At 42.3% G+C, this 14306-nt stretch overlaps 1 protein-coding gene across 2 annotated transcripts in view; it reads left to right on the top strand.

The window, feature by feature from the left end:
- Nucleotides 1-14306, top strand: part of EFCAB6 (EF-hand calcium binding domain 6) — a 306925-nt gene that overhangs the window by 223081 nt on the left and 69538 nt on the right. For both annotated transcript variants that reach the window (XM_001108976.4, XM_077949368.1), the window contains one exon: nt 6244-6438. In XM_001108976.4, coding sequence (XP_001108976.4) covers nt 6244-6438 — 195 coding nt within the window. The remainder of the gene's footprint in view (nt 1-6243; nt 6439-14306) is intronic.

A 14306-nucleotide genomic window follows, 5' to 3' on the forward strand; every position in this document is an offset into this window, starting at 1 on the left:
TTATTTTCATCATAAACTGGATATCCTAAGAGTTCCCCTTGCTTTAGAGGAATCAGAAAGATGGATGGCTTGATTGTTCCTAACACACATGCCCCTGTCCGTTTAGCTGGCAGTTGCCGATATGTCCGTGCTTCACAGATCCAATATAGGCCAGGGGGAGCCTTCCAAGCATTTGGAGCCTCTAGCTGATGCCAAGTGTGGCTTAGAGTAGAGAATCGAGAGAAGGGGTTTGGATCTCGTAAGTAGGAGTCATTCTGGATGTTTCTCCATAGAGTTTTGCTTTTAGTCTTATCATAATACTGTTGCCCTAGACAGGCTGTTTCTCCTACTGCCTCTGTGAAAGCCTTTCCCCATTGAGTGATACAGTACTTTCCAATTATGAAGGTTTTTAACAACTGAACACTTGCTGAGGCTGTTGGTTCACTGGCAGGGGTAGGCGAAGTGAAGTTATCTTGTGGCATTAATTCCTTTGCTTCCCATGGCCACTGGTCCCCCATATTAGTTCCTCCACATACATAGCATGAGAAAATTCCTAAGCTGCCAGCTATGTTTTCAGCTGGTTGAGCAAGTAAGTTTTTGATTGATGTGATTGATGGAGGAAGCTTGGGCACTGGCTGATCAAACTGCTGATAGAATGACTTATGGACCTGGAATCGCAGGGTTGGATGCATTTGAGTCCTTCTAGTCTTTTTGACAATTAGTAGTGGAACTCCAAGCCCTGCTCCTTGCGATGCAGTTGAGCATATAGACTGGGATATGGTAACCCCATGACCCATCTCACGCCCAGGTAACTGGCCCATAATAGCATGATCTTGGCTCACTGCAACCTCCGCCTCCCGGGTTCAAGCTGTTCTCCTGCCTCAGCCTCTTGAGTAGCTGGGATTACAGGCATGCACCACCACACCCAACTAATTTTTGTGTTTTTAGTACAGACAGGGTTTCACCATGTTGGCCAGGATGGTCTCAATCTCTTGACCTTGTGGTCTGCCCGCCTTAACCTCCTAAAGTGCTGGGATTACAGGCATGAGCCACTGTGCCCGGCCCCTTGTGGAGTTTTACAAAGGTGGTTTCAGTGTCTGAGCAAGGAAGTGGTTAGTTTTGCAAAAGGATCGTTATCATCTTTGCTTTAAAGTTAAATTACAGATTAAATTCTTCCCATAGTTAGCTTGGCCTATGCCCAGGAATGAGCAATGACAGTTCATGTGGTTAGAAGCAGGATAGAGTCGGCGACGTCAGATTTCTCTCAGTGTCATACTTTTTGTAAAGGTGGTTTCGGTTGGAAGGCCAGGCACAGGGTGTCACTCAGTGTTGACCCTGGGCATGGGAGGCACCTCCTTGGGGAGGGCTTGGCATTCCGAGCATCTTCTGTAGCCTCCTTTAATCAGGTAATATTCAACTATTTGAATCTAAAACAAACTTTGCTAGAAAACTCTGAAGAGGGAGAGGGTGTACTCCAAAAATGCACCAAAGGGAAGACCCGAGTAGGAAAGCAGCAGGCTCAGAAATATCCGTGGAGATGTTTGGTTGTGTGAAACTAGCTAGCCAAGCAGACCTGCCAGAAAGTTTGGGAGATAATTAATGCCCAATTTATGCACATTTCTTGACATGGCAGGTGAGTTATATATCAGTATTCAAATATAAACAGAAGAGACTATGAAAAAGCAGCTGTGCTGTGTACAGCAACTCATGTGGACAAAAAAAAAAAACCTATGGTTTTCTGTTCGCAAGAAGTGAGGCCATTTCTATTAGCTCAAGCAAAGCAATGCCCAGAGAGAACCTACTCGGTGCCTGGCTGGTAGAACCTCTGAACAGGGAGCCTCAAGATGGGAAAGTGTTTTAAAAGGTTGAATGATCAAGATTATTAGCTCAGAAATGGGAAGATTCAGTGGGATGTGATGTCAGAGGTTGACTTTTAGAAGCACTGAATACAAAGAAGTTTGACTTGGAAATGTGCTAGCCAGGTGGACTCTAAGCTCAACATGAAGACCCTTTCAGTGATTAAAGCCATCTGGGACCCCGGCAGGCAGTCCTTGAAGGAAGTGTGGTTCTCATGTCTGGCATGTCTTTGTCTAAGGCTAGACAAAGCTCTAGAAGTAAAGAAGACATCTAGACAAAGTAAAGAAGGCTAGCCTCCTTCTTACTGGGGAGTGTAATGGGTGGATTTTGGCTCTTGATGGGTACTGGGGCAGATAGTGTCTGATCTTCTGCGATTCCACCAGAACTTACTGAATATGCCCCTTTAAGCATGTTCAGCTCCAGCAATTGGACACTGTATTAGTCTATTCTCATGCTGCTGTAAAGAAATACCTGAGACTGGGTAATGTATAAAGAAAAGAGGTTTAATCGGCTCACTGTTCCACAGGTTGTACAGGAAGCATGATGCTGGCGTCTGCTCCGCTTCTGGGGCGGCCTCAGGAAACTTACAATCATGGTGGAATGAAAAAAAGGGAGCCAGCGCTTCATGTAGCCAGAGCAGGATGAAGGTGGTGGGGGGTGCCACACACTTTCAAACATTCAGATCTCATGAGAACTCACTATCATGAGAACAGCACAATGAGGATGGTGCTAAACCACTCATGAGGGATCCAGTCACCTCCCACTAGGCCCCATCTCCAACACTGGGGATTACAATTTGACATGAGATTTGGGTGGGGACACAAATCCAAACCATATCAGGCACTTTCATTTCTAAAGAGCAGTTATTTGAGTCATCAGACCTCCCTCCAAGATGGCACCTGAGAGAATTCCTTGTGTCCCCATCTGCATGAGGTGCTGTGTCTGCCTCTGCTGCCTGGCCTAGGCCATCAACAGGGCTTCCACCACACCTCCTCATTCTGCCCTATAACTCTAGGGACAGTGGCATGTGAAGATACTTCTGAAATGTATGTGAGAATTAAGTGCCTAAACTGAGCATAAAGGACTAAGACATTCTCAGCAAAGCAGACCAATCAATGTGAACATATTCAAATTATGTGTACAATTGAATTGCTGTGTGTACAATAAATGGGCAGAGTAATGTGATTGTATCACAAATGAGTGGCCATCACCATCCACAAATGTGAGTTTTTGTGGGTCCTCTGTTTATGTGCACATTTTTTCCTGGCACATCTGTTGCTGAACCATTTGAAAATTCAACCTTTATAGGCAAGTTGGTTTTTTAAAATGTTACACAAAGGATTATACAATGAACGGTGAGGTTATGTAAGCTGAATTAGCTTGCTTATTAATCACATTCACAACAATATTTTAGTTGCAGTTGTGCAATCTAGTCTTCTGTTCATTTGGCTGAGAATAGAATGTTTCTGATCTTTATTAATGAAGTAATTAAGAATGCCTTTTCATTCAGTTCCAGTGTCATGATGGAAAGTTTGTTGTTGGTAAGCCCTTGAGCACAGCACACCAGGAGGGCAGTCCTTCCTTAGAAATGCACTCCCTTCACTTTTCTTAGCCCAGCAGCCATGAATGGATAACGTAGCTCATGCAAAGTGTGTTGCTGGATGCTGTGAATTTGTAAAAAATGAATAAACCGTAGTTTCTCTTCAAGAAACCTGCCATCTAGTAGGCAGATACGACATAGACCTAGGAACTGGATGGAGGCAGGATGTGGGAGAAATTTTGAGTGGCACAGAGCAGTTGCAAATGCCAACATGCACTCCCCATGTATCCGCATGTGCACTAACCCGTCCAGTCCTCACCGCGCCTTGAGGAGCTCAGAGGAAGGCACGGTCATGGTTCTTTTGACTTAGGAGGAGAAAGAGGTTTCCAAAAGAGGTGCACTGCTCTCTGGGGGCTGCTTGTCAGGTGGGTAGGCTGTGGACCGTTCTGTTAGGAACCCTCCTGTCAGAATGAGGAACCCCTGGGAGCTTTGTTCAGAGGGCATCTTGACCAGATTTGTATTATTACATTGCCCTGGTGCCACAAGGCAAGTTAGAGTCCTGATGTAGTTCAAGGAGAGAGGCATGGCCCTGGGATCACCCTAGAAGCTCAAGAAACGGCGGCCCTTCTGCCTCCTAGGTATGTCCATGTGAAATTCAGCTTCCTCCCTGCAGCCATCTTAGCATCGCCAGCAACAGGGAGGCCCCTCCTGGAGGTGCTTGCCCCTGATGGAGCTGCTGAGACCACAGCTCTTCCACAGCCACAGGAGAAACCTCGGAAACTGCAGAGCCCACAGGCCTCTTTCTGAGGGTGTGTTGTCTTGTTGGGTTTTAAAAACAAAATTCACTGAATAAAGGTGGAAGCGTACTTTTCTGGGTTGCAAAATTAAGGTCATCCTCATAACAGACACCTGAAAAGGTCTGCAGGGGATAAGGAGCTGATGGTCTCAGCAGGAGCTGGGCGGGGCACTGTCCTGAGACCTCAGGTCTAGGACTGCCCGTGACGGCTCCCAGCTGAGGAACTGATCCCGGGAGCAGGAAAGGGCCTTGCCAGGTGAAGAGCCGGTGAGCTGGTGTTTACCTAGAGCCCACTCTCTGCACGCTGCCTGCGAAGTAGTGGAGGAAGTCATCCAAGGGGGCTTTCCTTACCTTGTCAGGCGGAGTCTGTGTGGAGAATGGGGCGAACGCTGTGTTGAGGCAGCAGGTGCATGGCAGACACATGGCAGAGGAGCAGGGATCTGCAGGGCACAGAAGGCAAGGGAGCCTGGAGAGAGCCCTCACGGGCACCTGTGGGGACAGGCCCACATGGCCTTTGGGAAGGGTGGTGGTCTTCCAACTCCTGAGAGCCTCTGCAAGTTTTAACACAAGTGCATGAAGCAACATTTACCCAAACATCTATCTGCTTTCTCTCCTACCCACCACCCCTTCCCCTTGAGGACAAGAATGTGGTCAATAAGGACATTTTCTTTATTGTTAACTCAGCTCAAGCAGTCGCACAGGGCTTAGTGTGTCACACGCAACTGTGGGTTCCATAGATCCTCCAGGATCTCATCAGTTAACGAGCAGAGCAAAAGGGAGCTCTACCTCTCAAAGGAAAACCGATTGTACTTCTACTCCATCAGACAAATGCCCAAGCAACATCCTGATGGGAGAATTATGCTGGGAACATTGTTTAAATATAGTCTCATTCCTTGTAACTCTGAGTTCATCTGGGGAAAATCACATCTGCGAATGCCATTTTTATCGATTAGATGAGGACCAAGATCTTTCTGTAAAAATAAATGCTTTCTTTCTTTAAAGAAAATTGGCAATTTGCCTTAAAATTTTTATTGAAGTAATTCTATTCTATTTGAACAACGTTGGGAGATAAAAACCCTCCATTATGCCTTTTTAAATGAGTTCTAATTCAGAAAAATCTCAATAATAGAAAATGACATAAAAGGTGCATAGCATAATTCTTATCTTGTTTTCCTCACTGGGCTCTCTCATTGGCTGTACGTAATTGGCATTTCTTCAAAGACAAAATGGGGAATTTTACCATCTTTGAATCAAGTGACATTCACTCATTCGAGTTTTAAGATTGAATATGCTTTTTGAAGAATTTTCTTCTAAACCTTAGCATAGTTCCTCTCACAGGTAAGTATTCAATTTAAAAAACTGGGAACGGGCGAGGTGCAGCAGCTCGCGCCTGTAATCCCAGCACTTTGGGAGGCCGAGGCGGGCGGATCACCTGAGGTCAGGAGTTTGAGATCAGCTTGGCCAACATGGTGAAACCCCGTCTCTACTGAAAATAGAAAAATTAGACAGGCATGGTGGCCGGCGCTGTAATCCCAGCTACTCGGGAGGCCGAGGCAGGAGAATCACTTGAGCCTCAGAGACAGAGGTTGTAGTGAGCCCAGCTCGCACCACCATACTCCAGCCCAGGCCACAGAATGAGACTCTGTCTCAAAAACAAAACAAAACATAAAACAACAAAAACACCTGCTAAACATATGGAGGGGTTGACTTTAATTTTCTGTAGTCACAACTGTGTTTGTAATAGAATGACAGGTGAGTGGCTTTGGTTGCTCTCTCTCCGGGCAGGCCATGTGTGCATGTGTGGTGTGACTGTCCTGAATGCTGATGAGCCTGTGAGTCACCTGGGGTCCTTGTTAACATGCGGATGCCGATCGGATCAGGAGTGCAGCCTGAACTGCATTTCCAGCTCTGCCAGGCAGGGCTGGTGCGCTGGTCCACAGGGCGGGCTCTGAGTGGTGAGGGATGGAAGATGATCTCCTCATGGATGGTGCAGGCATTTTCCAAACCCTGAGCACCAGCACCTTAGTGGCTACTGAGAAGTGCTTTCTGTTTCTGTTTTTGCTTTTTTAAGCTACGACACCGAGGGAAAAGGGCACATTACTTACCAGGAATTTTTACAGAAGTTGGGTGTTAACTATTCACCTGCTGTCCATCGGCCCTGCGCAGAGGATTATTTCAACTTCATGGGGCATTTTACGAAGCCACAGCAGCTACAGGAAGAGATGAAGGAGCTGCAGCAGAGCACAGAGAAGGCCGTGGCAGCCAGGTGAGTGAGGAAGGACCACAGGGCCATCATCTGGAAGTCCCCTTTTACATCTGGCCTCACAGCACAAGTTATTTTAAAATGGTATCTTCCCATGCTGGCAAAGTTACAGGGCAATGATCATGCTTGTTCACTGCTGTCGATTCTAGAAATTGGTGCGAAGTCAAAGAGTAGTTGAAAAGCTATAGCCCATTGCATCTTACCAGTCACAATCTTATATCATCCATCATATTTATGGGTCACCCTTGAAAATGTTCCTTTTAAGTTGTGGATGGCGTATTGCCTGGCCACTCCCTTGGCCCAACTAGAATGCAGGCTCCATGGGAATGTCTGTCACTTTACCTGGTGTCTGGCACCGAACAGGCACCCAGTAATATCTGTTGAATGAATAAAGGAAAGAGCCAGACATATCCTTTAACTCACACTTCTACTTTCAGGACTTTATCCCCAAGAAATAATTCAGAATAAGCCAACAGCTTAGCAACTGGAAAGGGTGACCTGCAGTGTGTCTTTTTTTTTTTTTTTTTTTTTTTTTGAGATAGAATCTTGCTCTGTCTCCCAGGCTAGAGTGCAATGGCACTGTCTCAGCTCACTGCAACCTCCACCTCTAGGGTTCAAACGATTCTCCTGACTCAGGCTCCTGAGTAACTGGGAATACAGGCACACGCCACCACGACCAGCTAATTTTTGTATTTTTAGTAGAGGTGAGGTTTCGCCATGTTGGCCAGGCTGGTCTTGAACTCCTGACCTCAAGTGATCCATCTGCCTCGGCCTCCCAAAGTGCAGTGTGTCTTTAACAGCAAAACGACAACAAAGGGAATACCTTCCAATCCCAAATTAGTGCACTGGCTTAGCAAAGAGCAGCCTGAAAGAGCATGAAATTGCCCATGCCTGCTGCGGCCACTGTGGAAGAACACGGAAACGTTTGTGTAAAGGGCTAATAGGCAGTTAGGTGTTGGGCAGTATGTGTACCGTGAATGGAACAATATCAAATGTAGGAGCAGGTGCACAGGACCAGAAGATGCTGTGCAGAAAGTACCCCACTGGATTTGGATGGTGGGAGCGTACATGATTCTTTTCCATTTTTTAAAACTGATATTTAATAGTTGTGCATATTTAGAGTGTATGTGTGATATTTTGATACTTGTATACAATGTGTAATGATCAAATCAGGGTAATTGGGATATCCATCTCAAACCTTTATCTTTCTACAAATTCTACAAATCTTCTCTTCTAGCTATATTTTTTTTAAATTTTGTGGGTACATAATAGGATCATATATTTATGGTTACATGAGATACCCTGACACAGGCATGCAATGTGTAATAATCACTTCAGGGTAAATGGGGAACCCATCACCTCAAGCATTTATCATTTGTGCTACAAACAATCCAATTATACTCTTTTAGATATTTTTAAATCTAGCTACTTTGAAGTATACAATAAAATTTTTATGTATTTCAATATAACATTTTATTGTTATATAATTGTATATAACAATAAAATTATTGTTAACTATAATTTCCCTACTGTACTATCAAATACTAGAATTTATTTTTTCTATTAAATTGTATTTTTGTACCCCTTACCCAGCTTCTCTTATCTTTCCCCTCCCGACCCTTCCCTTCCCAGCCTCTGATAACCTCTGGTAAATTAGCCTCTGGTAATTTACTCTCTACCTGCATGAGATCAACCATTTTTTTGTTTTTGTTTTTGTTTTTTTAAGACAGTGTCTCACTTTCATCACCCAGGCTGGAGTGCAGTGGGTGAGGCTCACTGCAGCCTCAACTTTCCAGGCTCACTTTGTGATCCTCCCACCTCAGCCTCCTGAGTAGCTGGGACTACCAGTGCACACCACCACACCTAGTGCATTTTTGTATTTTTAGTAGAGATGGGGCTTCACCATGTTGCCCAGGCTGGTCTCAAACTCCTGAGCTCACCCACCCACCTCAGCCTCCCAAAGGGCTGGTATGACAGGTGTGAGCCACTGCGCCTGGCTGAGATCAACTTTTTAAACTCCCACATATGAGTGAGAACGTGTGATATTTGTCTTTCTGTGCCTGGCTTATTTCACTTCACATAATGATGTCTGGTTCCGTCCATGTTGCTGTGAATGACAATTTTCTGCTTTTTTATGGCTAAATGATGTTCCATTGAGTATGTGTGCCACATTTTCTTCATTCATCTGGTGATGGATACTTGGGTTGATTTCAGATCTTGGCTATTGTGAGCAGCGCTGCAATAAACATGGAAATGCAGACATCTCTTTGATGTACTGATTTCCTTTCTTTTGGAGATATACTCAGCAGTATTCTAGAATTTCTGGATCATATGGTAGTTGTGTTTTTAGTTTTCTGGGTAATCTCCATACTGTGTTTCATAGTATCATGCATTGCTACCAACAGTGGATGAGTGTTCCACTTTCTCTGCATCTTCACCAGCCCTTCTGTTTTGTCTTTTTGATGATAGATATTCTAACTGGGATGAGATGATATATCATTGTGGTTTTAACTTGCGTTTCCCTGATGATCAGTGACCTTGAGCATTTTTCTCATACGCCTTAGCCACTTTATATGTCCTCTTTTGAGAAATGTCTATTCAGGTATTTTGGCCATTTTCGAATCAGGTTATTTCTTTTCATGTTGTTGAGTTGTTGGAGTTCCTTATATATTCTGGTTATTAATCCCTTGTCAGATGGGGAGTTTGTAAATATCTTCTCTGACTCAGTAGGTTGCCTCTTCACTTTGTTCCCTTCATGGTGCAGTAGTAGCTTTTCAGCTTGATGTAATCCCATTTGTTTGTTTTTCCTTTTGTTGCCTGTGCTTTTGAGGTGTTACCCAAAAAATATTTGCCCTGACCAATGTCCTGTAGCATTTCCTGCAATGTTTTATTCTAGTAGTTTCATAGCTTATGGTCTTACATTTAAGTTTTTAATCCATTTTGAGTTGATTTTTGTCTATGTTGTAAGATGGGGATGTAGTTTCATTCCTCTGCATGTGGATATTCATTTTTCCCAGCACCGTTTATTAAAGAGACTTTTCTTTCCCCAATGTGTGTTCTCAGTGCCTTTGATAAAAATGAATTTGCTGTAAGTGCATGGATTTACTTCTGGGTTTTCTACTCTGTTCCATTGTTCTATGTGTCTGCTTTTATGCCAGTACAATGCTATTTTAGTAAATATAACTTTGTAGTATAATTTGAAGTCAGGTAGCGTGATGCCTCTAGCTTTGTTCTTTTTGCTTAGGATTGCTTTAGCTAATTGGGGTCTTTTGTGGTTCCATATGAATTTTAGGATTGTTTTTTCTATTTCTGTGAAGAATGTCATTTGATACTTTGGTAGGGATTGCTTGAATTAGTAGATCGCTTTGGATAGTATAGACATTTTAACAATATTAATTCTTTCAATCCATGAGCAAGGAATATCGTTTCATTTTTACTTGTGTCCTCCTCAATTTCTTTCATCAGTGTTTCACAGTTTTCTCTGTATAGATCTTTCATTTCTTTGGTTCAGCTGATTTCTAGGTATTTTATATTCTTTGTAGATGTTGTAAATGGGATTGCTTTATTTATTTCTTTTTTGGATTGATCACTGTTAACATATAGAAATGCTACTAATTTTTGTGTACTGATTTTGTATCCTGCAACTTTACTGCATTTGTCTATCAGTGCTAGGAATTTTTTGGTGGAGTCTTTAGGTTTTTTTAAATATAAGATCATGTCATCTGCAAACAAGGCTATTTTGACTTCTTCCTTTCCAATTTGGATGCCCTTTATTTCTTTCACTTGCCTAATTGCTCGGGTTAGGACTTCCAGTACTATGTTGAATAGAAGTGGTAAAAGTGGGCATCCTGTCTTATTCCAGATCTTAGTGTAAAGACGTTCAGCTTTTCCCTGGTTAGTATCATATTAGCTTTGAGTTTGTCAAATATGGCCTGTATAGTGTTGAGGTATTTTACTTCTATATTCATTATGAGGAGAGTTTTTATCGTGAAAGGATGTTGAATTTTATAAAGTGCTTTTTCAGCATCTGTTGAAATTATCATGTAATTTTGTCCTTTATTCTGTTGATGTAAAGTATCACATTTATTAATTTGTATATGTTGAACCATCCTTGCATCCCTGGGATGAATTCCACTTGGTCATGGTGAATGATCCTTTTAATGTGTTGTTGAATTTGGTTTGCTAGTATTTTGTTGAGGATTTTTACATGTATGTTCATCAGGAATTTTGGCCTGTAGTTTTCTTTTTGGGTAGTGTTCTTGTTTGCTTAGGGTATCGGGATATTACTGGCCTTATAGAATGAGTTTGCAAGTATTTGCTACTCTTCAATTTTTTGAAAAAGTTTGGGTAGAGCTGGTATTAGTTCTTCTCTAAATGTTTGGAAGATTTTAGCAGTGAAGCCATCAAGTCCTAGGCTTCTCTTTGATGGGTGACTTTTTATTACTGCTTTGATGTTGTTACTCATTTTTGGTCTGTTCAGATTTTCTACTTTTTCATAGTTCAATCTTGATAGAAATTTATCCACTTCTAGGTTTTCCCATTTGTCAGCATATAGTTTTTCATAGCAGTCTCTAATGATACTTTCTATTTCTGTCATCTCTAACCTTGTAATACTTCCTTTTTTTAATCTCTGATTTAATTCTTTTGGACTTTCTTTTTTTCATAATCTAGCTAAAAGTTTGTCAATTTTATTTATCTTTTCAAAAACCACCTTTTAATTTTGTTGATCTTTTATATTGTTTGAGTCTCAATTTCATTTATTTATGCTCTAATTTTATTTCTTCCTTTCTACTAATTTAGGTTTGGATTTTTCTTGCTCTTCTAGTTTCTTGAGGTGCATTGTTAGATTGTTTATGCAAAGTAATTCTATTTTTTTTATGTAGGCGTTTATTGCTATACATGTCCCTCTTAGCCCTGCTTTTGCTGTATCCCATAGATTTTTGGTATGTTGTATTTCCATTTTCATTTGTTTCAATAAAATTTTAATCTTCTTTATTTCTTCATTGACCATTGGTCATTCAGGAGCATCTTGTTTAACTTCTATGTATTTGTACGGTTTCCAAAGTTCCTCTTTTTATTGGTTTCTAGTTTTATTCCATTTCAGAAAAGATACTTGATATTATGTTGACTTTTCCAAATTGGCTGAGACATGTTTTGTGGCCTAACATATGATGTATCCTGGAGAATGATCCATGTGCTGATGAAAAGAATCTGTATTCTGCAGCAGTTGGATGACAGGTCCTGTAAATGTCTGTTAGGTCCATTAGACCTAGACCATAGTTTAACTTCATGTTTCTTTGTTGATTTCCTGTCTGGATGATCTATCCATTGCTGAAAGTGGAGTGTTGTCTGCTACTATTATTGTATTGCAGTCTAGCTCTCCTTTTAGATATATTAACATTTGCTTTATATATTTGGGTGCTTTGGTGTTGGGTGAGCATATATTTACTATTGTTATATCCTGTTGCTGAGTTGATCCCTTTATATTAATAATGACCTTTAGGTCTTTTTAGTTTTTGACTAAAAGTCTGTTTTATCTGATATAAGTATAGCTACTCCTGCTCTTCCTTGGTTTGCATTTGCATTGAATATCTTTTTCCATTTCTTTACTTTCAGTCTATATGTGTCTTTGTAGGTGAAGTGAGTTTCTTATAGGCAGCATATAGTTGGGTCTTGTTTTTTAATCCATCCAGCAACTCTTTGTCTACTTTCAAATTTATTTTTTATTTTTTATTTTTATTTTATTTTTTTGAGACAGAGTCTTGCTCTGTCACCCAGGCTGGAGTGCAGTGGCATGATCTCAGCTCACTGCAGGCTCCACCTCCCAGGTTCATGCCATTCTCCTGCCTCAGCCTTCCGAGTAGCTGGGACTACAGGCACCTGCCACCACGCCTGGCTAATTTTTTAGTATTTTTAGTAGAGATGGGGTTTCACCATGTTAGCCAGGATGGTCTCCATCTCCTGACCTCGTGATCCTCCCACCTCAGCCTCCCAAAGTGCTGGGATTACAGGCGCGAGCCACCATATCCAGCCTACTTTCAAATTTTTTGAGATGGAGTTTTGCTCTTGTTGCCCAGGCTGGAGTGCCGTGGTACAATCTCAGCTCTCTGCAACCTCTGCCTCCCAGGTTCAAGCAATTCTCCTGCCTCAGCCTCCCGAGTAGCTGGGATTAAGGCATGTACCACCACGCCTGGCTACTTTTGTATTTTTAGCAGAGACAGGGTTTCTCCATTTTGGTCAGGCTGGTCTCGAACTCCCGACCTCAGGTGATCCTCCTGCCTCGGCCTCCCAAAGTGCTGGGATTGCAGGCGTGAGCCACCGCGCCCAGCTACTCATGTCGTATTTTTAACATTTATAACAGAGAAAAAAATTGAGCTGCATATGATGTGACTACAGCAATGAGACAGATTTTCTTGGCATGATCTCAATCCTTGGTCTCCCATCCACACCCCCTACACATGTGGCTCTTACCTGCTGCTCTATAGCTCTGCCTTAGTTCCATCTTGCTCTTACATGTTTGTGAGTCTGTCTCCTGTCTGTCATTTCAAAAGGCAAGATTCACTCTCTGTCCCACCACCTCCCATAGCACCTGAATGAATGAATGAATCTCCAGAGGAACTGAGAATGCCAAGGACACAGGATGAAATGTAATAGCTAAACGGGGTTTAAGAGAAGAGCAGTTTGAACACACCCCTGAATTACGTCTAAGTTACTGAGTTATGAAGCCTGAAAGCAGAGAATTGAGTTTGTGAAATTCAAAGTAAAATATGCACAAGATTGGTATAAATCAAATATGCCATAAAGCTAATGAAAAAGTGGAATTTATCTTTACTAGACAGGGTTGGCCTCATTACCTGCTCGTGTCTTCTCTTCTCGTCTTTCCTGCCACTTGTGAGTAATGAGGCTCTAGAAGAGAAACCATGCATCCTGGGCACTCCCAGTACACGCTTTCTCTGCCTGTACCTCTGTTCCACACGGAGCATGGGCGTGCAGCTAAAAGAACTGCGAGCTGCAAGACAATGCATTTCAGATCATCAAGCTCAGTTAACTAATTCACTCTCACCCACTCCCCCTTGCCACACCCATGCTCTCTTAGTAAAGAAGACAAATGCATGACCAATTTCGGTTTCCTTGAAAATATCGGCTTGTAAAAACTCCCAAATAACCTTGTCCTTTAGGATGGCCTGTTTTTAAATTTTGCTGTCAGTGGGTCTTTCTAATGAAGATTCAATGTTTCCAGGATTTTTTTTTTTTTTTTTTGCCTCCTCATCTATACTGACACTCTGATCAGATTGACAGATGTGAGTCATGTTCCATTAAAGTGACCACAATTTTGTATTTGCCTCTGAAATCTAAGGGAATTCATTTTGTTTGGAGTACCCTAAAATACATTTTGAAGATTAAGAAAAATCTTTTTTTCTTTTTGCATTTATTTTCCATGCCTTGCTCTTTTTGCTTGAGTCTGAGTTGAAGATTCAGAATCAGAATAGCAGCAGTAAATGAGCCACATAACACAGGCTCATTGGAAAATGCAAATGGAGAGGTGTGCAATTTTTCAGCAGCACCAGAGTGGTGAGGCCTGTGGCTGAGGCCTGTGTGTGAGGGGCTCTGTGGCTGTCCATTGGCCATAACAATGCCCTCTTCTGGCCTCTGTCTTGTTGCCCAGACCAGGAACTGGACACAGACCCAGTGCAGCTTTGTCGCTGAGTGTCGGCTGACACCGTTTCTGTTTGGCACTGTGCTATGATCTGTGCTCTAAACCCTCATTTACTCTGTGCACATATTTACTCAGCAAGGGAAATAATTACCGCCTGGAAACCAGTCCAAGAAACGCTGAATGCTTCAATTTTCTAAAAATATGTATCTCAAAA

The sequence above is a fragment of the Macaca mulatta genome, chromosome 10, assembly GCF_049350105.2.
Source record: "Macaca mulatta isolate MMU2019108-1 chromosome 10, T2T-MMU8v2.0, whole genome shotgun sequence".
Classification (NCBI taxonomy): Eukaryota; Metazoa; Chordata; class Mammalia; order Primates; family Cercopithecidae; genus Macaca; species Macaca mulatta.